Raw genomic sequence first — 22,037 nt, 5'->3', positions numbered from 1 at the left:
GCTGGCTGTTTGCTGGGACCAGGAGGGGAGGGGACGGCTGGGGCCCTGCGTCCGCCCGGGCTCAGTCACTAGCGCCCCCCAGCTGCCCGCCCATCCCTATCCCGTCCTCGTGTGGACAGACACACGGCCGCCTGGGCAGCAGGTCTGTATCAGCAAGGGGCCGTGGGGACAGCTGGGGCCCGCTGGCCGGTGGAGGGACAGTAAGGCTCCAGGTTCCACTGCCGGTACATCTGGCTGGTGTGGCGCGGGCGCTGGGGCGCGGACAGGAACGGCACATAATCGGACGCCCGCCACAGCGGCTCCACCCCGTGCTGGTGTCTGTTGACCACTGCAGGGCCAGGACCTGTCACCTCCTGGCCCCACCTCCGTCCCCGGGCAGGTTCCCCCCTCTGGGGGCCACCCGCCCCCGTCCCCATTCCCTGGCCCGGCCACTCCTCACCGTACTCCTTGCCGGGGGTGGCTCTGTCCTTCCACAGCATGCTGCCCCATCGCGGGCAGGGCGCCCCGGACTGCGCGGGGACCACCGGGTCATACCAGGCAGTCTCGCGGAGGCGCAGGGTGTAGGCTGCAGGGGGCGTGGGGAGGGGGGAGGTCATCTCCGCTCTCCGTCGTCCCACCTTCCCTGGGGCTGGCCGGGGGCCCGGGCGCTCACCTGACGGCAGGCTCCGCTCCCGATGGCTGTAGCATCCGTGCCAGCGGGCGTAGGCCTCGCGGTAGGGGCTGTCCGGGGACCTCGGGAGCGTGTACCAGGCCTCACGGGGGTCCGAGTTGGTCAGGCCAGTGTACCACAGCTGGCCGGCCGCGTCGTGCCCCATGGGCGTGTACTTCCAGCGTGTGGCCTGCTTGATGGCCGGCGCCCAGCGGGGCCCCTCCAGGGACAAGTAGTCATCGCTGGGGGCGGGAGGTGGGGGAGGCTGAGCCCACGGCCGCCCTGTCCTCTCCGGGCCTCCGCTTGCCCGTCTCCAGGAGGGGCCTTGCCACGCTGAGGGTGCGGAAGCCTGGCCATGGCACGGGGGCCTGCCTCGGGCCCCACCCGGCCCTATCTGTCCTTCAGCGCTGGACACCCCCACCCGGGCTGGCAGAGGTGGGCCGGCTGACCCCTTGTGGCCCCCTCCTCTGCCGCATCGTCCTTGGCTCCCCAGGACCCTCCCAAACCTTTCAGCTTTTCTTGCCTCTTCCCAAGGGGACTCCAGGGAGGGACGAAGGCTCTGGCCTCTCCTGGGATCCTGACCTTGTCCAGCCTCTCAGCCCTGCAGGCCCCTTCCTCCAGGCAGCCCCCTGGCCTGGAGGTGCGTCAGGAGCAAGGAATCTAGGCTGCTGCTGAGTGGGTGCCTGTTGGTTTGGCCTGAGAGCCATGGACTGGGGACACAGGAAAAGCACGTGGGGGTGCCCACACTCCCGGGCAGGCCCTTGGGGAACCCTGTGCCATCGTCCTGCACCCAGTCGTTAGGGGCCAGCTGGGAGTGAGGCCGAGCTCTCGTTGAAAGGAGAAACTATGTAGTTACGTGTCTGTTCCAGGGGCCTCTGGTGCCAGAGACTGCCCTGGGCTGAAGGCACCAGGAGGGCTTCCCTGAGGCAGAGGGGGCGGCATGTGCAAAGGTCCTGGGGCAGCAGGGGGCCGTTTAAGGAACAGAGGCTGCATTGCAGACAAAGGAGCGGAGATACGCTCATCATGGCAACAATCAAACCTCAGTGAAGTATCATTGATACTAAAAATGAAGAAAAGTGACAAGACCCAAAGCTGGGGAAGCTGCAGGGAAACCTGCTTGACTGGAAACCTCGAATGGCAGTTCCTTCCTGGATGCAAAGACGGGCCTGTGCTTTGACCTGGCGAGCTTGCTCCTGGGAAATCCCCCCAGAGGATGAGGGGTCGGCCCCGGATGGCCCAGCAGGGCTCCGACAGAAGGCTTCCATCTCTGCCTCGCACAGGGCGCCGGCTCAGGGTCCTTGCTCCAGCAGATGATCGGTCATGGAGAACCGGAACCCACAGGTCTCATGAAAGGTGGGGCCTTCAGTTCAGTCAAACAACACACCAGAGGGTGGGAGAGAAGACAGGCAAACCAGAACAGAGGGTCGGCCCACTGAGGACCAGGCAGGGGAGTCACCCAATCGGAGCAGCAAAGAGAAGAGTGAAAAATGGTGAAGATAGCACGAGGGGCTTATGGGACGACATCAAGCAGACCAACACTCGCATTACAGGGGTCCCAGAAGGAGAACAGAGAGAAGAAGGGGCAGGAGTCCTGTCTGAGGACATAGAGACTGAAAGCTCCCCTAACCTGGGCAGGGAGACAGACATCCAGACCCAGGAAGCCCAGAGGGTCCAAATAAGATGAATCCAAAGAGACTCATGCTAAGACAGATTGTCATCAAAATGCCAAGAGTTAAGGACAAGGAGAGAATCTTAGAAACAGCGAGAGGAGGCCAACTTGTTCCGTACAAGGGAACCCCCGTGAGACCATGGCAGGGTTCTCACTTCGCAGGCCAGAACGGAGTGGCATGTGCTGAAAGGAAAAACTTTCAACTGAGAAAACTACCCAGCTAGGTTATCATTCCGAATTGAAGGGGAGAGGAAGAGATTTCCAGACACGCAAAAGCTAAAAGAAGTCATCACTACTAAACTGGCCTTAAAAGAAATGTTAAAGGGACTTTTTTTTTTTTTTGAGGAAGATTAGCCCTGAGCTAACTGCCGCCAATCCTTCTCTTTTTGCTGAGGAAGACTGGCCCTGAGCTAACATCCGTGCCCATCTTCCTCTATTTTCTATGTGGGACGCCTGCCACAGCATGGTGTGCCAAGCGGTGCCATGTCCGCACCTGGGATCCAAACCGGCGAACCCTGGGCCGCTGAAGCGGAACGTGCGCACTTAACCGCTGCGCCACCGGGCCAGCCCCTAAAGGGACTTCTTTAAGCTGAAAAGAAAGGGCACTAATTAGTAACAGGGAAACATGTGAAAGTATAAATCTGACCAGTAGCGATAAATATGTAGTAAAAATAGTGGCTTAATCACTTATAAATGTAATATGAAAGTTAAAAGCAAAAGTAGGAAAAACAACTAAGTCCAATGATTAGTTAAGGGAGACACAAGACAAAAGATGTAAAATGTGACATTGAGGATATAAAACGTGGTGGGGAGTAAAGATGTAGAGCTTTACACTGGGATCAGGTATCCGTGAGCCTCATCACCACAAAGCAAGCACACACAGTAGATACACACGAGATAACGAGAAGGGAACCTAAGCGTAACACTACAGAAAGTCATGCAACACGAGGGAAGGAAGCGAGAGAGAAACAGAGAACTGCAAAACAGCCAGAAAACAATTCACAAAATGACAATAAGTACAGCCTATCAATAATTGCTCTAAATGTAAATGGACTAAGTTCTCTGATCAAAAGACAGAGTGGCTGATTGGATAACAAAACATCTATATGCTGCCTACAGGATACTGACTTCAGATGTGAGGACACACAGACTGAAGGTGAAGGAATGAAACAAGATGTTTCATGCAAATGGAAACCAAAAACCTGGGGTAGCTATTTTCATATCACACAAAATAGACTTTAAAACAAACGCTGTAGAAAGAGACCAAGAGATTCATCATTACATATGATAAAAGGGTCAATCTAAGAAGAAGATATAACATCTCTAAGTATTTATGTACCCAACAGAGGGGCTCATAAATACACCAAATAAATATTAAGAGACCTAAAGGGGGAAAGTGACAGCAAGACAATACTAGTTGGGGAGTTTAATACCCCCACTTATGTCCATGGATAGAGCATTCACACAGAAAAGCAGTAAGGACACACTGTTGGCCGACCTGGTGGCATACTGGTTAAGTTCGTGCACTCTGCTTAGGTGGCCTTGGGTTTGCAGGTTTGGATCCCGGGCGTGGACCTACACACTGCTCATTGAGCCACGCTGTGGCAGCATCCCACATACAAAATACAGGGAGATTGGCACAGATGTTAGCTTGCGGCAAATCTTCCTCAAGCAAAAAGAGGAAGATTGGAAATGGATGTTAGCTCAGGGCTGATCTTCCTCACCAAAAAAACAAAAACAAACAAACAAAAAAACTTTTGGAAAAAAATGACACACTGGCCTTAAACAACACATTAGAATAAATGGACTTAAGAGATATATACAAAACATTCCATCTAATAGCAGCAGACCACACATTCTTCTCAAGTGCACATGGAACATTCTCCAGGAGAGACCCTATGTTAGGCCATAAAACAAGTCTCAGTACATTTAAGAAGACTTAAGTCATATCAAACATCTTTTCTGACCACATGGTTTGAAAATAGAAATTACACTAAGCAAACTGGAAAATTGATACATGTGTGGAGATTAAACAACGTGCTAATGAACAACCAATGGGTCAAAGAAGAAATCTAAAGAGAAATAAAATAACCTTGAGACCAAAAAAATGGAAATACGACATACCCAAATCTGAGATGCAGCAAAAGCAGTTCTAAGAGGCACGTTCATAGTGATAAATGCCTATGTCAAGAAACAAGAAAAATCTCAGATGAACAATCTAACTTTACACCTAAAGGAACGAGACAAAGAAGAACAAATGAGGCCCAAAGGCAGAAGAAAGAAGAAAATAATAAAGATCAGAGTGCAAATAAATTAAACAGACTAAAAAGATAATAGGAAAGATCAATGAAACTAAGAGCTGGTTCTTTGAAAAGATGAACAAAAGTGACAAACCTGTAAAAAAATGGGAGAGGACTCAAATAAATAAAATCAGAAACGACAGAGAAGTTACAAGTGAAACCAAGGAAATAAACGGTTGTAAGAGACACTACAAATGAGTGAATGTCAACAAATTGGGTAACTTAGAAGAAATGGATGAATTCCTCGAAACATACAACCTACCAAGACTGAATCACGAAGAAACAGAAAATGTGACCAGAGCAATTACTAGTAAGAAGGTTGAATCAGTAATCAAGAATCTCCCAGCAAACAAAAGTCCAGGACCGGATGCTTTCACTGTGACTTCTACCAAACAAAGATTTAATACCTATCCTTCTCAAACTCTTCCAAAAACAGGAGAGACCATACACTTCCAAACTCATTGCATGAGGCCAGCATTACCCTGATACCAGAATGAGGCAAGGAGGCCACAAGAAAAGAAAACTAGACGCCAATATCCCTGATGAATGTAGATGCAAAAGTCCTCATCAAAATATTAGCAGACTGAATTCAACGATGCATTACAGGATCCCACATCGTGACCCAGAGGGATTCATTCCAGGGATGCAGGGGTGGTTCAACACCTGCAAATCAGTCACGGTGACAGACCGCCTCGGAAGAATGAAGAATGAAAACCACATGATCATCTCGATAGATGCAGAAAAAGCACTTGATAAAATTCAACATTCTTTCATGATAACTCTCAACAAAGTGGGTACAGAGGGAACAATACCCCAACATAATAAAGGCCACATATGATAAGCTCACAGCCAACATCAAAGTCAACGGTGAAAAGCTGGAAGCTTCTCCTCTAGGACCAGGAACAAGACAAGGATGCCCACTCTCACCACATCCAACCTAGTATTGGAAGTCGTAGACAGAGCAATTAGGCAGGAAAAAGAAATAAAAGGCAGTCAAACTGGAGAAGAAGAAGAAAGCCTGTCACTCTTTGCAGATGACATCATCATATACAGAAAACCCTAAAGACCTCATCAAAAAACTGTTAGGACCAACAAATTCAGTAAAGTTGCAGGGTAGAGAGTCAATATGCAAAAAAATCTACTGCATTTCTATACACCAATAAGGAATCAGCAGAAAGAGAACGAAAGCAACCCCCTTTACAGTTGCATCAAAAAGAGTAAATACCTAACAATAAATTTAACCAAGGAGATGAAAGACCTGTATATTGAAAACTAGAAGACACTGATGAAAGAAACTGAAGACACAAATAAAGGGAAAGATAGTCCTTGCTCAAGGACTGGAACAATCGTTGTTAAAATGTCCATATTACCCAAAGCAATCTACAGATTCAATGGAATCCCCATCAAAATTCCAATGGCATTTTTCAAAGAACTAGAATAATCCTAAAACCCGTATGGAACTGGAAAAAACTCCAAAAAGCCAAAGAAATCTTGAGAAAGGAGAACAAAGCTGGAGGCATCGTGCTCCCTGATTTTAAATTGTACTACAAAGCTACAGCCATCACAACAGTATGGTGTTGGCATAAAAACAGACACATAGATCAACACAACAGAAGAGAGAGCCCAGAAATAAACCCACGCACATATGGTCAGTTAATTTACAACACAGGAGGCAAGAGTACACAATGGGGAAAGGACAGGGTCTTCAATAAATGGTGTTGGGAAAACTGGGCAGCCACATGCAAGAGAATGAAACTGGACGCTATCTTACACCAAACACAAAAATTAAGTCAGAGGAGATCAAAGACTTTAATGTAAGACCTGAAACCATAAAACTCATGGAAAAAAACATAAGCAGTAAGCCCCTTGACGTTGGTCTTGGTGATTTTTTTAATCGGACGCCAAAAAATGGAAACAATGAAAGCAAATAAGTGGGACTACATCAAACTAAAGAGCTTCTGCACAGCAAAGGAAACCATCAACAAAATGAAAAGAGAACCTACTGAATGGGAGAAAAGATTTGCAAATCATCTCTCTGATAAGGGACTAATATCCATAATATATAAAGAACTCATACAATTCAATAAAAAAAATTTGATTAAAAAATGGGCAGAGGATCCGAGTAGGTTTTTCCAAAGACGACACAGAGAGATGCTCGACATCACTAGTCATCAGGGAAGTGCCAATGAAAACCACATGAGATGCCACCGCACACCTCTTAGGATGGCCATCAGCAAAGAGTCGACAGATAACAAGTGGACATGGAGAAAAGGGAAGCCTGGTGCGTGGCTGGTGGGATGTAAATTGGTGCGGCCACTATGGGAAATGGCATGGAGGTTCCTCAAAAACTAGAATTCTCATACGATCCTGCAATCCCACTTCTGGGTGTTTCCTAGAAGAAAAGAAAAACACTAACGCGAAAAGATCTATGCACGCCCGCGTTCATCGCAGCCTTATTTACAATCGTCATGGAAACGACCTAAGTTTCCAACAATGGATGAGTGGATGAAGAAGATGAGGTGTGTGTACATATATATGCAATGGAATATTACTCAGCCAGCAAAAAGGATGAGATTGTGCCGTTTGTGACAAGATGGCTGGAGCTTGAGGGCATTATGCACAGTGGAATAGAGAAAGACAAACACTGTATGATCTCTTACACGTGGAATCTAGACAACGACAAGCTCATGGATAAGAGAACAGACTGTGGTTGCCAGAGGCGGGGGCGGGGGTGGGAGAGCCCGGTGAAGAGGGTCAGAGGCTAAAAAGAGAAGACGATAGGTGCATTACTGAGGATCGGTTTCTTCTTGATGCACGAACAGAAAAGCAGGATGGAAGTTACCACAGTATCAATTCCAGTTCAAGTGACTTTCCTTTTGAACCGTAACATGACAAGAAAACTTACTTTGAAATAGAAACCCTAGTTTAAGGAATATCCATGCTCACATTTTCCACTTGAGCAAACAACTTACATTTACCTGTTTTCTGCAAAACAAGTTGATTCTAATAGGACCTTTTTAGTCAAGCAGAGCAGCTATAAAGGGTTAAGCATGAAAATAACCCTTGTTAATACTGATAGGAACCTTTCATAATATAAGCCTCACACCAATGAAATACACAGAAGGTGATTTTCTAAGTATTTCTGGCATCATCTTAAGTTTAAAAAAAGAAAAAAAAAAAAAGAGAGAAAAAGCCAGGATTGGCCTGGCCGGTTCCAGATCGTCCATCTGGGGAACCCCACATCACCGGGTTTGCCCCGCCAGGGGGATTTCAAGGGACGCCCCACCCTTTAGAAGTGAACGTTTCTGAACTGCAAAAGGCACCTGGTTTGTGAGACGCGCTTAAAACGCTCTAAAATAAGACGCGTGTGAGTCTCTATGTTGCCAATGATCCCTCATGAAAAAACAAACATTATAGCTGGGAAAAAGTTTTTTCTCATGACAAATGAATGCCTTTTGGTCTCGAATCAAGAGATTTCCTTGCATTGAAATAAAAATTAGTGTTAAAAAAAAGTGTCCCCTCTTGCCCCAGCCGCCAGCCCCCGGCATGTGGGCTGCCACCCTCATTTCTTCTGCCCGCTTCCAGGAGGAGGCAGCGTGCGTGGATCTGCCTTGCTCACCGCTTCACTTTTTTTTTCTTTTTTGAGGAAGGTTAGCCCTGAGCTAACTACTGCCAATCCCCCTCTTTTTGCTGAGGAAGACTGGCCCTGAGCTCAATCCGTGTGCATTTTCCGCTCCATTTCACACCTTTCCTTGATGCCTTTCTTTGGACACAGAGCAGAAGCTGCTCGCTCCTGTTTTGAGAGCCGCGTACTCATCCGTTAGTCACTGTAAGCAGTCCTTATTAACAATGCTTTCCAGGGCTGGAAGTCCCCCCAGATTCACGTGCCCTCCCGTGGAAGCAGGGGCGAGTGCAGGACTCTGTGGAGGTGAGGTCATGCTGGGGAGGGCGGGCCGGCTGCACGGCCTGGGCCCTTGTAAGGAGAGGGCATCTGGACACAGACGGGCAAGGCGCGCCATGACGGAGGCAGAGATGGGAGTGAGGCCCCCACAGGCCCAGGGCCACCAAGGCGTGCCAGTGAGTCACCGGAAGCTGGGAGAGACACGGGACAGAGCCCCCTGACATGAGGCCCGGGGGGACCCCCTGGATCCCTGACTCTGGCCGCCAGAGCTGGGGGAGGACGGATGTGTGGGGCTCACGCAGACACTGGTTCATTCCGTGCTGGGCACAGCGACCACTCCCGTGGGCACAGCCTGGTGCGCTCTGCACACCAGCTGGGAGCTGGGTACCGGGGTCGGGGGCGGGGAGGGGATGTGGAGCCGCCCGGCTAGGATGCTGGAGTGGTGCACAGACGGGCCGTCTATGGGGCCGGGGAGCTGGGCATGGGGGGGGATGCAGGAGCAGCGGGGTTAGGATGCGGAAGGGCGGCACCGCCCCTCTGCTCCTGCGTCGCTGTGCACACCTAGCCATGTTGCACAGGGTCCTCAGGGCCTGGTGCCCCCACACCTTGGAGCACTGGGAAGCCGCCCACCCCAGCCGCCCTGGCCCAAAGCCGTGGGCTCCCCCTGGGCCGCTGGAGAGAAGCCAGACCCAGGCCATGTGGCCTGAGACCCAGCGAGCTCGCTCCGTGCGGGGCGGGGTGGGCGCCCACCTGTACAGAGGAGCCGGGGAGTCCACTTCGAGGGTCCCCCGCGGGACGTAGGGCAGGGCAGGGTCCCGCTGCAGGCTCTGCATGTCTGCCTCCGGGTCCCAGGAGCTCTGGCCTAGAAGGCCTGGGGACCACTGTTGACAGCAACAAAGGCCGCCCACCCTGGGTGTCCTGGCAACGGCGCTGGCCAGCCCGGCCCCATCCAGGCCCCTCCCCCGGCTGAGGGCAGAGGCTGCAGGCAGGAGGTGGGGACACCCCTGGGGGGGGGTCTAGCCGTGAGCCCTGCCTCCTGGTACCTCGAGCTGGGCCCTTCCCAACACTCCCACGGTGGGTCTGCCAGCTGAACGAAGGTTCCCGATTCCCCTCCCGCATCCTCAGTTCCACCCTCCCAGGGCTCAGGCTGGGACCCGAGTCCCCAGCTCCTCTCTTCTCACCCCACCACCATCCAGTCCTTCGTGTTACCAGAATAAACCAGAGTGAAACCCTGCACACCCATGTTCACAGCAGCCAAAGCTCAATGCCCATTAACCGCAGAACGGATCCACAGTGTGTCCATCCACACGCTGGAGCACAACGCAGCCGTGACGAGGAGCGAGGCCCTGACACAGCTGCACGTGGACGGACCTGAACACACGACGCTCAGGGAGAGAAGCAGACACAGAAGGACACACGGCGTGTGACCCCATTGACAGGAAACGTCCAGAACAGGCAGATCCACAGACAGAGAGCGGGCTTGTGGGGGCCAGGGGCTGGGGAGTGACTGATGGGGACGGGGGTTTCTTTTGGGGGAGATGGAATGTTCTGGAATTAGTGGTGATGGCAGCACAACATAATAAATATACTAAAACCCACTGAATTGTACAGTTTAAGACAGTAAATTGTATGTTATGTGTATTTTATCAAAATAAAAAAAACGGAACAAAACCCCAGAATCTCCACTGTTCACCACCCCCACCTGGTCCCCGCGAGGGTCACATCATCACCCTCCTAGACAAAGCCTCCTCCCTTGTCTCTCTGTGCCCCTGCCCCCGGTTGTCGGGTCTCCACACAGCAGTCTCCTCCCTTCCCAGGTCAGCACACACCCAGGGCTCCCCACCCCTCAAGGGAGAAGCCCAAGTCCCGCCCAGGCCCACTAAGGCCCACACGACCTGCTCCATCTCTTCCTCCCTCTGTCCCCCTCACTCCCTCTGCTCCAGCCACATGGGCCTCCTCACTGTTTCTCCCACACGCCAGGCCGGGGCCTGCCCCAGGGCCTTTGCATGGGCTGTGCCCACTGCCTGGAACACCCTCTGCTCAGGTGTCTCCTGCTCTCCTTCAGGCCGAGGGTTCAATGTCAGGTGTGTAGTGGCCTCTACTCAAAGCTGCCTCTTCCCAAGGCTTCCTACTGTGACAGCCACGTGGGCTTCCTAAGGCTCTACTGTGCCACTCACATGCCACAACAGAAGGTCTTGGGGTCTGGTCTCATCCCTTTGCCCAGGACGGGGGTCTGCACCTGGAGGGAGGGGCCTGGGCTGCGCCACCCGGTGCGGGCAGCAGCTCGCTGCAGGGGCCTTACCCCCTTCTCAACACCCCAGGGCCCCCAGCCTGCCGGCCGCATCCCGTGTTGCTACCCCATCAGCCTCCCCTCTGGCTTGGCTTTCCAGGCCCCGGACCTCCCGCTCCCCCTCGGTCACTTCCGCCACCCCTCTCCTCTGCGCCTTAGCGCCCTGGCCATGCTCCCCGCCCCTGAGCTCGCCGCCTGGAGGCTCCTGTGCCCCCCGCGGGGACGCGCGCCTTCTGCCACTCCACCCTCGCCCCCCTGCCACCACGCCTCGACCTTCCCCTCTGTCAGCACCGCTCCCTCTCCCTTCATCGCAAAAGCAACTTCGGGCATCAACAGAGACCAGCCTCGCCCCAGCCCAGCCAGCCCTCCTGCGTGCAGGGCCCCCGCAGGCCTCGGTCCCCCTGTCGGGCAGCCGGAGGCAGCAGCAGCGCCTGGCCCCCGAGAGCTGCTGTGCGCCCCCTCCGCCAGCCCTCACTGCAAGCGCAGGCCACCTGGGCCCCATGCTCCTCGCCCAGACAGCCACTGGGGTCTCCTCCTCCCCACAGCAGGGGTACCCAGCTGGGCCCCAAGGACCAGCAGGAACCCACACCCTCGGCCTCAGGGACCACAGATTCAGGGACCCCGGTGCCCCCCGCAGACGGCCCACGAGTGGTCTCTGCAGCCAGCTCGCCCAGGGCCAGCTGCTCGCTGCCCGTCTGTGACATTCAGGCTGGTCTGGGGCCCCGGGTGTGTGCAGACTCCAGCTGTGGGCCCCCACCCCAGCTGGGCACCAGACAGACAGAGGGACAGCCAGCCCTAGGTGTGCATGAACCCACTCTGGTTTAATGACAATGACACAGCATTCATTACATGAGACCTAGGCTGGCTCTGCGCCGGGCGCCCGTCGCCTCCCCTCCACCCAGCTCGCGCGCCGGGAACAGCCTTGCCACTCTCAGCTGGCTGCCCTGGTGCAGTCGGGTCGGGCGGCACCCAGGGGCTCGCACACAGACCGCTCCCAGGCCCTTTGGCCACTGCACGGGGCGGGGGACCACAGACGGGCTGTTTTCTTCTTAAAAAAAAGACTCGAACAAACAAAAATAAGGTCTCGACGGATCGAAATACACACATCTATGTACACTGCCCCTCGCCCACCCCGAGTCCAGGCAGGTTCCGGGCGCGGAAGGCGGCGCCCTCGGCCCCCTGCCCTCCCCAGCCAGCCTCACACACTGCGGGGACCCGTCTACAGAGACACGAACACGTCCAAAGAAAAGTCCCAGATACGTATATACACATGCACACACGAGGCCGGCGGTGCGGGAGCATGAGGCTGCCAGAACCCGGGAGTGGGGTGATGGGGTCTCTGTGCGGCCGTCCCCGGGCCCTGCAGGACCCTCGCCCCGCCCAGGCCTGCTCGGCCCCGACCTGAGGGGGAGGTGGCGCTCAGGCCGCGGCCCAACCTCCCTCCCATCCGATTTCTCCTGGTCTGGAGCTAAGGTCAGAGGGAGCGGGCCCGGGCGCAGCTGGGGACAGGGCAGAGGACGAGGAGGTGGGACAGGGTCTGGGAAAGCTCAGGAAGCTTCTGGGGGACCAGCTGGCTGCCCCAGAGCTGGAGGTGCAGATGGACAGGACCCATGGTGGGCCTGGAGGGAAGGCTGGGAAGGATGGCCGGGCACCCGCAGGACCTGGCCCTTGGGGTCACTTCGGCCCTCAGGCCCCCTAACTGGCCGTCCAGCATGCCACAAGAGCCGGAGTCCCACTAGGGAAGGGAACAGGGCTGTGAGCCCGTCAGTGACAAGGATGGCACACGGTCAGGGTGAGGACATGGTGACACGAGGTGACTTCAGTCTTGCCGGGACAGCCGGTCCATCTCCAGATGACCTCCTTCGGCATGGAGCTGCCTGGGGCCTGCTCCTGCCACCCAGCTGGGTCCCCGGAAACATCCCCAGGGTGGCTGCCGGGGCAGGACGGCAGAGGCGGCCACGAAGAAACCTCAGAGGTGGCAACGTCCCTCTGACCCACGGGCCAACCTGAGGTGGCACGCCGGCCCAGCACTCGGGTCCTCCTGCGGACGGCCGGCCTGGCGTCCAGCCGTGCGTCCCATGGCAGGTGTGGCAGGGGTGGCGGTGGTGAGCACAAGCTTCTGGGAAGAGCATGCAGCCCCGAGGTGGTGCCGGCACGAACGGAAGCGGGCGGGGGCCAGGAGGCGTCCAGCTCTCTCTGAGGGCAGCTGGTCCGAGGCAGGGCCCGCTCCTGGGGCCGACGACGTCCCCGCCCCAGACACCGGCGACAGGCTCACAATCAGGCTTTAATGAGAAGCTTCAGGGTCTCTCCAGGCCCGGCTCCCCGCCCACCCGGCCGCCTGCCTCCGGGCCCACGAGCGGGGAGGGGAGGGTCCGTGCGCGCTGACGGGCCATCTGCCGACTGGGACGGCGGGCCCGCGGCTTTACCGGATCCTGGTGAAGAGGTTGAGGACGGACACGGATTCCTGCAGGGCACACGGGGCGACGCTGAGCTGCAGCCCCAGCAGCCTCCTGCAAGTGGCTCAGCAGGGGGGGATGTTCATCCCAGGGGGAACCCAAGGCTTCGGGCCAGGGGGCTGGGGTGGGCGGCTTCCCAGCGCCCAAGGTGTGGGGTCACCAGGCCCTGAGGGCCCCATGCAATGTGGCTAGGGGTGCACAGCCATGCAGGAGCAGAGGGGCAGGGCACCCAGGGGGACCCCCGGGGAGAGATCAATGGGGCCGTGGGTGGTGGGGGACGGCCAGGGGACAGGCCGAGGGGACGCGCAGGGGGACAGCTGGCACTGATACCGACCCACTTTACCTTTGTCGAACGGGTTTTGCTAAAGACATTCCAGAACCTCAGGGTTTCATCTCCAGCACCAGTGACGATGGCCTCTCCATCAGGGGACATCGCCTGCAGAGGGACAGATGCCATCGTCCTTGTGCCCTGCAGATGGCCCCGCCGACAGAGGATGGCAGGAGCCAGGGGCAGGGAGTCGGGCCCCAAAGCCACAGCGAGCCTCGGCTGCCAGCTCGGAAAGGGAAGGCAGGCCCGAGGCTGCCCCAGCAGACCTGGGGTGGAGTGTTCATCTGAAAACACGGAGGATGCCACCACCCTATCTCCAGGAGGAACGGCCTGCTCTGTGACGCTGGGCAAGGGATAGGCTAGATGCAGCACAGAACATTTCTTTCTGGTATGACACAGAAAACGGAAGAAGGAGCATGGCCAGGAGACGGGCTCCTTCTCCAGCCTCGTGCAAACGACTCTGAACCGTCCAGAGACAACCGCAGCCGTTGGCACGGGGCACTTCTGGCAGCGGCTGTGTGCGTGTGCACACGCGTGTGAAAATAAACACCCAGGTAGAGACTCGAGGAGGCACAGCCGCCCTTCCCCACAGGGCGGGGGGAGAGTCTGGCCCAGGAGGCCCAAAGCGATGCCGCCACTGGACGCCCGAGGGCACCAGCCGCCGGGCGGTTGGGTCCAGGCCCCTGCGCTGGAGTGGCTGACCCCCTGCCCCGGGCCCGGCGGACTCACCAAGTAGAGGACCCGGTAGGAGTGGCCGGTCAGCTTGGCCACCTGCGTCAGAGACGGGTACTTCCAGACCAGGATCTGGTTCTGCGAGTAGCCGTGCGTGCTCACCTGTGGGGAGACGGCGCCATGGGCCCTGGGGCTCCTCCCGCAGCCCTGGGCCCAACACACCCCTGGGAACAAGGACAACGGGCCTGCCTCGTGGTGCAGACCACGGTGACAGCCCCTCCCCCTGCACTCGGTGATGGCTGGATGGAGACGGGGCCGCTGGCTGACTGAGCCCAGGTCCTCTGAGACCTGGGGGCAGGGGCCTGGCTTCCCCCAGGACCCCAGGGGAGGCCGTGATGGGCCCAGGGCTCGTGCTCTGCCCGCCTGCAGCGCCTAGCCGAGCACCCGGCCGAGCGCCCCCAGGCTGGGGGCCCACACTCACCAGCTCGTTGGCGTGCTTGGACCAGGCCAGGTTGCACACCTGGGAGCCCGTGTCGATGCACTGCAGCGGCTGCCCCGTGAGCGTGTTCCAGAAGCGGATGCAGCGGTCGGCCGTGCCTCCGCCGGACGCCAGCAGCCCGTGCTGGTGCGGGGACCAGGCGATGGCCTTCACAGCTGCCAGGTGCTCCGTGTACTGCTGCACGGGGCTCAGGCTCGAGTGGTTCCAAACCAGCAGCTGGGGGGCAGTGGCTGTGAGGCCGGGGTGGCGGCGGCCCCCATCACGGTCCTCACTCGGGGTCCCCTGGGGGTGCACCCTCTCCACCCCTGCTCTCAGAGGGGGCTGGCCAGGTGGGAGGGACAGGCTGAGGCCGGGCCAGTGAGGGGTCGGGGTGCCTACCTTGTTGTCGTTGCCCCCTGAGGCGAGGAGCTGGTGGTCCGTGGACCACTTGAGCCCGCACACCTCCTGCCGGTGGCCCTGGAGCCGCCGCTCCGACTGCAGGGGCGGGGTGCGGATGTCCCTCTGCAGGATCATGCGGTCCCGGCTCCCCGACGAGAGCTGGTCCGCATTCCAGGCCAGCGCCCCTGGAAGCCAGACCAAGAGCGGGATGAGGCCTGGCCTCTGGGGGTCGCACCCGCCCCCAGGGACCCGGGCGGCTCCTCACCGACACGCGCCGTGTGGCCTTCCAGCATGGACAGCTTCTTGCCCGCGGCCGCATCCCAAATCTGCACGAAGCCCTTGTGTGTGCCGACGGCCACCAGGTTCCCCTAGGCCGGAGGACGCAGGCGAGAGGGCGTCAGGCCCAGCGTGAGAACACTCACTCGGCCGCCTGCCCCCGGCTTCCCTGCTCTCCCCTCCCCCTCCTCGCGCAGGAGCCTTAGGCTGTTTCTTTAACACACATCCCTTTGGATCAGGATGACAACCTTCCTCAGAACTTTTCGGGAAGACGGTTACAGAGCGTAGGTTTGTCAAAACCCAGCCACTAGGGGCTGCGGGCAGCTCTGCGGGGGCCGTGCCCGATCCAGTGTCTCATTCCCACCAGACCGGGGACAGGCGAAGGCACAGACATCCCTCCTGGGACCCAGACACGTGGCCTCCAGGCTGGGGTCTGGCTCCTCTGGGTCTCTGAGACCCCTGACACTTTGGAGGGCGGGCCCTGCCAGCGAGGCCTGGTCAGACCTCCCTGCGCCAACTCTGCCCAGAAGGGGACGGCCTGTGTACTGACCCGCTCAGACCAGCCCACGGAGGTCACCGAGTCCCCTTCCACCGAGAGGTCGCAGAGCCGGGTCACCTGGAGGAAAGAGGATCAGTCGGCGTGAGGGACGTGCTGCCTGCTGGGCCTTCAAGGCCCTGACCCTCCGTTCACCCATCCATCCATCCTGACCCTCCATCCATTTATCCGTCCGTCCGTCTCTCCATCCATCCGCCCACCAGCCCACTCGCTCATCCGTCCCTCACTCACACCCTAGGCCTGAGACAGGGGCACCAGGACTGGGATGGGGACAATGTGGCTGGCTGCTTGGGTGGCTGCCCAAGGATGACTGACTGCACAGGGCCTGGGGGACGCTCGGGTGACGAGGGCATCACACAGAGGGGTCCCTCCAGCAGGGCAGGCCATGGCTGGGGGTGGTTGGGGGAGGTGCCAGCCCTCCTACCGAGGGGGCGGTGCTTGCCCTGACCCCCCGACACTGGATTCATCCCTGAGAATGCCCACGGCAGGGCAGTGCCCTCGCCCTGCAGCCAAGCCCTCGGTGCGGCCGGCAGCTCCTTGGAGGTTTACCGCTGGGGCGGCGGGGACGACACACTCCATCAGGACGGGGCCTCACGGCGGCGCCCAGGCTCAGTGAGCTCGGCTACCCGTGCCCCTTCTGCTGACTCGGGCCGGGGGACACAGGGCCTCCACCCACACTGCTGACAGACCCCAGAGCCCGGGCTGCACTGGGGGCAGGCCCCATGGTGGGGACGCACAGGGTGGCGCCCTGGGCTCCGGATGGCCCCGCCCGGCTCGGCCACCAGGAGGCCGCTCTGCAACCTGCGGGGACGCAGATGTGCACCAGCGGGCGCGCACACACACTGCGCTCAGCGGCGCCCACCTGGCTGGTGCAGGCGCTCCACAGGTACACGCAGGTCCCCAGCCCCACGCTGAGCACGTTGAGCGACGACCAGTCCACCAGGTTCAGATAGAAGTCGTCTTGCAGCTCGGGTGCGTCCAGGACCTTGAAGGGGATCTTGGAGATCTTGCGGGTGGGCTTCCGCGGCGACCGCAGCAGCTTCTGGCTGCAGGGAGCACCCGAGACAGTGACCCTGCCCCGCCCCTGAGCCACCTACGGCAGCTGTGCGGGAACCTCCCCACCCTGGGGCCTGCGGGCTCCTCCGCCGGCCGCCCGCATGCTCCCAAACCTGCGGGGGACACTGCGGCTGCCGGCCCCTGCGCCACGGGACGCCAGGCCACCCTGAGCTCCGACAGCCCTGTCACCCCTCTGCCTGGTGCCCCCTCTGGGGGGCCCTCCCTGACTGTCCTCCCTGGGTCTGGGTCTGGGCCCAGGCCCAACACCACCAAGCCCACAGCGTGTCCCTAGTGAGGGGGTCCTCTGGGCCACCTCTGTACCCCACACACAGTCCTAGGACTGACAACGGCCCCCGGGCCCCGCCCGGCTGCCCTGCCCACCCCCCGCCCCCACAGGCGAGGACTCACCTTTTGTTGCTGACAGGGGACAAGGAGTAGGGAGACACATCGTTGCCGTCGTCGGGGCTGGAGCGCTTGGTGCTAAGGGAATACTGCGGGGGATGGGGACACCCGCTGAGTGGGCACTGCAGCCCCAGAGCTCAGGGATCTCAGACTCGAAGCCCTGAGGCGCTGGGCCCCCGACAGCTGGTGGGAGAAGCCAGGGCCCACGCCTGGGTTCCGCGAACGCAGAGGCAAACCAGGCCTTGCCCCGAGGCGTCCTCCGGACAATGACGGCCAGTGCTGGCCTGTCTCTCCTGCCCCGTGGGGCCACCAGCCCCCAGCCTTCTCTCGAGGAACCTCGGCCAGGCTCTTTCCGACACTGCCCTGTGCTCCCCGACCACCCGAGGGAGCCATGCTGAGGCCACGGCCCCGTCAGCCCGCAGCGGGCACCTGCCCCACGGTCGGCTGACAGTCTGGGCAGCCCGTCCCCTGGCCTGGGGGCTCACCGTGAAGAGGCCCTTCTTCTCGGGCGTGGACGGCTGCAGCCTCCGGTCCTCCGTCTGCGGGTCCTGCACCCTCTCGATGCCAGCTCCCAGCAGCTCGTTCTTCAGCAGCGCAGAGTAGGCCAGGCCATCTGTGGGCACCAGGCTCAGTGAGGTCGGGTCGGGGGAGAGGGGAGGGGTCCCCAGCTGGGGCCGGGCGGGGCCTGACTCCTGACCTTTGCCGTTGTCCGAGGTGGCGTCCTTGGCTTTCCGGTTCTGGCTGGGAGACTTCTCATTCTCCTGCGGGGGAGGGGAGGCGGCGGGTGAGTGGGAGGAGCGCCCCTGGCCCCCAGCAGCCCGGGTCCCGCCCGCCCCAGGCCTCACGGTGGGGCCTCACATTGATCCTGTGGAAGTTCACGCTCCAGTTGGCGCCGGCTCTGGAGGGGATGAAACGGTCTCCGTGCTTGCTGGGGGAGGACACGGGGGAGTTGGCGGGCGTCAGGGTTCGCCGCATCTCCGTGACCTGGAAGGACGGCAAGGGGCTGGGTGCTCAGAGCCCCAGCGCACCGCGCCGCCCAGCACACCCTGCCCCCTGCCCTTGCTTTGGCTGAGGAACGAGGGGTCAATCCTGGACACCCGAGGGGCGGAGGGCAAATGTTTTGGGGAACAAGTCACGTGCGGGAACCCTGCCAGCGGCCCCCATGTCTGGGGCACATTTGTCTTCCAGCCCCGTGGGGCGGGAGGAGGCCGGGAGGGACACCCTGGGAGCACTGCTGTGCCTCCTTCCCTCTAAGCCGTCACGGGCGATGGAAAGGTTGAAAGCAAAGGACGAAGAGCATTCACCCCCAAGCGCGGAGCGCTGGCGGCGCCCACATGGATATTCTCGCACCGAACCCCACCCAACCGGAGCCTGGACGTGCGGCGGGGGCGTTGTTCCCAGCGTCCCTCCCACCCGCTCGACTGCCCGGAGGTCCTTTCTCTAAAGGCTCTGCTGCGGGTTAAACCGTGTCCCTTGAAAGCACACGCTGAAGTCCTGACCCCTGGGAACGGGACGTGGGACGGGACCTCATTTGGAAACAGGGCCTTTGCAGGCAAAATCAAGTTAAGACATGGTCATCCTGGACTAGGGAGGCCTCAGATCTAATGCCTGGTGTCCTTAGACGAGAGACTGCCACACGCAGAATAAGGGATGCCAACTTGGACGCAGAGACTAGAGTGACGGGTATATGGCTGGGATCGTGGCCGCAGCAGAAGCCGGGGGAGCCTTGCAGCGGGGGCGGACACCCTGCGAGAGAGCCATGATGGCCCAGCGCGGGAGCTCCGGGAACGCGGCCTATGGCGTCGGGAGCCCGCGACCGAGAAATGGGGCATGGCTGGGGGGCGCAGGAAAGAGCTAGGACGGGGCTCCCCTAGATGGCGCTGGGGTCCAGGAAACGGGCCAGGGCTCTTCAGTCGCCAGCACCCTTCCGCCCCGCCCCACCCTGGGAGCGCAGCCCTGGGCCTCTGCCCGTCAGGCCGCCCCACAGGCTCCCATGGCCCAGCGCCCCCAGACCGGCTCCCGCGTGCAGGCTGTGGGGCTGCATCTGCACCCCAGCTCCGGGACTCTGGGCCGGAAGGCAGCTCCCACTCCTGCGTCCCCCAGTCCATCCTGACCAGGACCTGGGGGAGGGCCTGCGGCCCTGCAGCAGCAGGAGGAAGCGGGGGTGGGGGCTGGGGGGTGCTCACACCCGGGGTGCGGGGCAGCCCGTGTTCCTTGCCCGCCCGGCCCACTGCTCTCCGAGGGCTGAAGGCCAGGGCCTGACTGCCCCCGCCCCGTCTGCCCCCGCTCCCTGGGGCGAGACGGCACTGTACTCACGCACGGCATCGTGTTCTCGTTCTGGATGACGATCTGCCGGAGGAGGCGCCGCTCATAGTCCTGGTCCATGGCGAGGCGGGGCAGGCACGGCCCGCCGGCCAAGGTCACCCGGCCGAGGTCAGCCGGTCAAGGTCAGCCTGGGCAGGAAGGGCAGGAGAGGTCAGCAGCGGCAGGCAACGACCCCACCGCCGCCTGATGACTGCAGGGACTCCTCAGGGACCCCTGAGCCCCCTCCACGTGGCAGGGCCTCCTCGCAGGAGCCCAGAGCACGAGCTCAGCCGCAGTGCACAGGCCCTGGAACCAGTGGGGAGGTGACAGGGACAAACAAGCTCCTCTCCACTTCCTCTGAAGGGGACCTTACGCCAGGCCCCTCGCCCTCGTCCTGGTTAGAGCGTCTCCCATGGATCCCCGGCCCCAGGGGCTCACCCTAGGCCCCTGTTCCTCCGACCCACGCACCCCATCTCGTGGCCTTCCTGCTTCAGACTCTCCGAGGTCACGAACTGCCCCGGGACCATGTCCACGCTCCCTAGGCCCCGCGAGGAGTGGGGGTGGGGTCCACCTACACGCGCATGTGTGCGTGTGGGCACACGTGCGTGCACGAGCAGGAAGCGGGGTTCGATAAGGCCCAGTTTGCTGCTCAGGGATCTGCCAGAGCTGACTGTGCGCCAGGCGCCATCCAGCACTCGGCCAGGCCAGGCAGTGGCCCAGGGATGCTGGCCTCCAGCGGACAGACACACGCTCACACTCAGGTCCACCGAGCTCGACCCAACCCGGGCGGGCTTCTCTGAGGAAGAGAAGCGAGAGCACAGCCGCAAGAGGTGACTAGAGAAGAACATTCTAGAGAGGGAAGAGCAGATCTGAGGCAGGAAGGGGCTGTGTGACTCCCAGGACAGGGCAGAGGAACGGCCGCCTCAGAGAGGACGCTCCTACTGCGGGATGCAGGCAAGCCCGGGCCCAGGGCCGAGCAGGCCCGCAGCAACGCCCATGCGTCTGCGCCCCTCAAGGCCTGCCAACCTGCCCTGCTCAGGAGCAGCACAGAGCTGAGGGGGCGCAGCAAGGGTCTCCAGGACGGAGCAGGCACAGAGGGCTCCGCAGACGGCAGCCTCTCCTGCCAGGCGCCTGCCCGCACCCTGGACCCCCCCCCCCCCGCCTCTGGCCATCACTGTCACTCTGCTCCCTGGATGGAGCCTGAAGGCTTCCACGGGCGCAGGGCTGACAGCGGCCCACACACGGAGGGAGTCAGAAAGCGAAGGCTGGCCAGACTGAGGATGAGCTCCTGGGCGTAGCCCCCTGGTCAGGTCAACACTCGGCTTTCAAAACCTTCTGGTTAAATACACACGACATAGAGCCCACCAGCTGAACCATCCTAAGGGCACAGCTTGGAGGCACAAAGCACACTCACACTGCTGTGCAGCCATCCTCACCACCCGTCTCCAGAACCTTCTCACCTTCCCAAACAGAAGCTCTGTCCCCACTGAACACTGACCCCCCACTGTGAGCCCCTCAAGGAGTCAGGCACAGCCACGTGGCCCAGCGCATCCTATGTGTCACCCAGCAGCAAGGTCGACGGCCCCACACCAAGACTAGACTCGAATGTTCCTCCCAGCATGGCTCACAAGAGTCAAAGGAGAAACGCCCCAGCGCCCGTCAGAGGAGGCATGGATAAAGTGCGGTCCATGCACACACCGGCCTGTCATCCGGCTGTACAAGGAAGGAGATCCCGACACAGCCACAACGTGGATGGACCTGAGGACACGGAGCTCAGTGACACAACACTGACACAGAAGGACATACTGTGTGACCCACTCACAGGAGGTCCCCAGAGGAGACACAGACACAGAGACAGAAAGCAGAGTGACGAGAAGATTTGTTCCTTTAAGAAGACGACACCTGGGGAAGGGGCCAGCTTGGCGTCACAGGGGACAGGCCTGGTCACCCCGTCCTCGTCCCTCTCCGCGGGCCACCACACGATGAAATATTTAGGCGGATCTGCCTAATTCCCATTTCCACATCCCCAAATGGCCTCTCTGACGGTTCCCGGGTGCTAACAGAGCCCGTGCACCCACGAGCCTGCCAGGCCCCGGTCCCTAACTGTGACTGCGGGACACACAGGGCCACCTCAGGGTGGCCCAGGCCCAAGGCCGGAAGCCCGGCCAAAGCCGAGCCCGTCAGATTAGACTCTGAGAGACAGGTCGGCGGCCAGCGGTCACTGCGCTGGGTTCCACGCCACGTGCCGCTTTAGCGGGCTCCTAAGTGTCTGTGTCCTCCACATGGCCTCGTGACCCAGGT

At 59.5% G+C, this 22,037-nt stretch overlaps 2 protein-coding genes across 4 annotated transcripts in view; both read right to left on the bottom strand.

Moving 5' to 3' along the window:
• On the bottom strand, positions 1 to 9,499 carry TEKTIP1 (tektin bundle interacting protein 1). Of its 2 annotated transcripts, XM_014843082.3 has the most exons (4): positions 9,270 to 9,499; positions 653 to 891; positions 440 to 565; positions 1 to 328 (listed from the first exon to the last, which is right to left on the bottom strand). In XM_014843082.3, exons 1-4 carry the CDS (start codon positions 9,350 to 9,352, stop codon positions 150 to 152), a joined length of 627 nt encoding a protein of 208 aa, XP_014698568.3. In that variant the 5' UTR covers positions 9,353 to 9,499; the 3' UTR covers positions 1 to 149. The 2 variants fall into 2 exon arrangements, with proteins under 2 accessions (XP_014698568.3, XP_070347817.1); XM_070491716.1 differs by having other exon boundaries at positions 1 to 565.
• Positions 9,500 to 11,886: 2,387 nt separating this feature from the next.
• The window catches only part of FZR1 (fizzy and cell division cycle 20 related 1), a 22,005-nt gene continuing 11,854 nt past the window's right edge, over positions 11,887 to 22,037 (bottom strand). Inside the window, exons 2-14 of one of the 2 annotated variants that reach the window (XM_070491711.1) lie at positions 19,749 to 19,885; positions 18,291 to 18,416; positions 18,130 to 18,193; positions 17,918 to 18,045; positions 17,439 to 17,521; positions 16,837 to 17,020; positions 15,969 to 16,034; positions 15,408 to 15,510; positions 15,143 to 15,327; positions 14,747 to 14,980; positions 14,323 to 14,427; positions 13,600 to 13,701; positions 11,887 to 13,273 (exon numbers count right to left, since the gene is read on the bottom strand). In XM_070491711.1, the coding sequence (XP_070347812.1) occupies positions 13,232 to 13,273; positions 13,600 to 13,701; positions 14,323 to 14,427; positions 14,747 to 14,980; positions 15,143 to 15,327; positions 15,408 to 15,510; positions 15,969 to 16,034; positions 16,837 to 17,020; positions 17,439 to 17,521; positions 17,918 to 18,045; positions 18,130 to 18,193; positions 18,291 to 18,416; positions 19,749 to 19,817 (1,491 nt within the window). In that variant the 5' untranslated portion in view covers positions 19,818 to 19,885 and the 3' untranslated portion in view covers positions 11,887 to 13,231. The remainder of the gene's footprint in view (positions 13,274 to 13,599; positions 13,702 to 14,322; positions 14,428 to 14,746; positions 14,981 to 15,142; positions 15,328 to 15,407; positions 15,511 to 15,968; positions 16,035 to 16,836; positions 17,021 to 17,438; positions 17,522 to 17,917; positions 18,046 to 18,129; positions 18,194 to 18,290; positions 18,417 to 19,748; positions 19,886 to 22,037) is intronic. The other variant, XM_044752640.2, reaches the window with a different exon arrangement.

Source organism: Equus asinus, chromosome 20 (assembly GCF_041296235.1).
Source record: "Equus asinus isolate D_3611 breed Donkey chromosome 20, EquAss-T2T_v2, whole genome shotgun sequence".
In the NCBI taxonomy this organism is placed as follows: Eukaryota; Metazoa; Chordata; class Mammalia; order Perissodactyla; family Equidae; genus Equus; species Equus asinus.
The sequence above is the reverse complement of the archived record's forward strand: the minus strand, read 5'-3'. Positions and strand labels throughout refer to the sequence as shown.

Excerpts from the sequence above, each read along its gene's own strand:
- TEKTIP1 (XM_070491716.1), bottom strand. The coding sequence starts at position 9,352 with ATGCAGAGCCTGCAGCGGGACCCTGCCCTGCCCTACGTCCCGCGGGGG. Across the intron at positions 892-9,269 it reads TCCCCGGCTCCTCTGTACAG|CGATGACTACTTGTCCCTGG; the intron begins GTGGGCGCCCAC and ends TCCCGCCCCCAG. Across the intron at positions 566-652 it reads GGAGCGGAGCCTGCCGTCAG|CCTACACCCTGCGCCTCCGC; the intron begins GTGAGCGCCCGG and ends CGCCCCCTGCAG.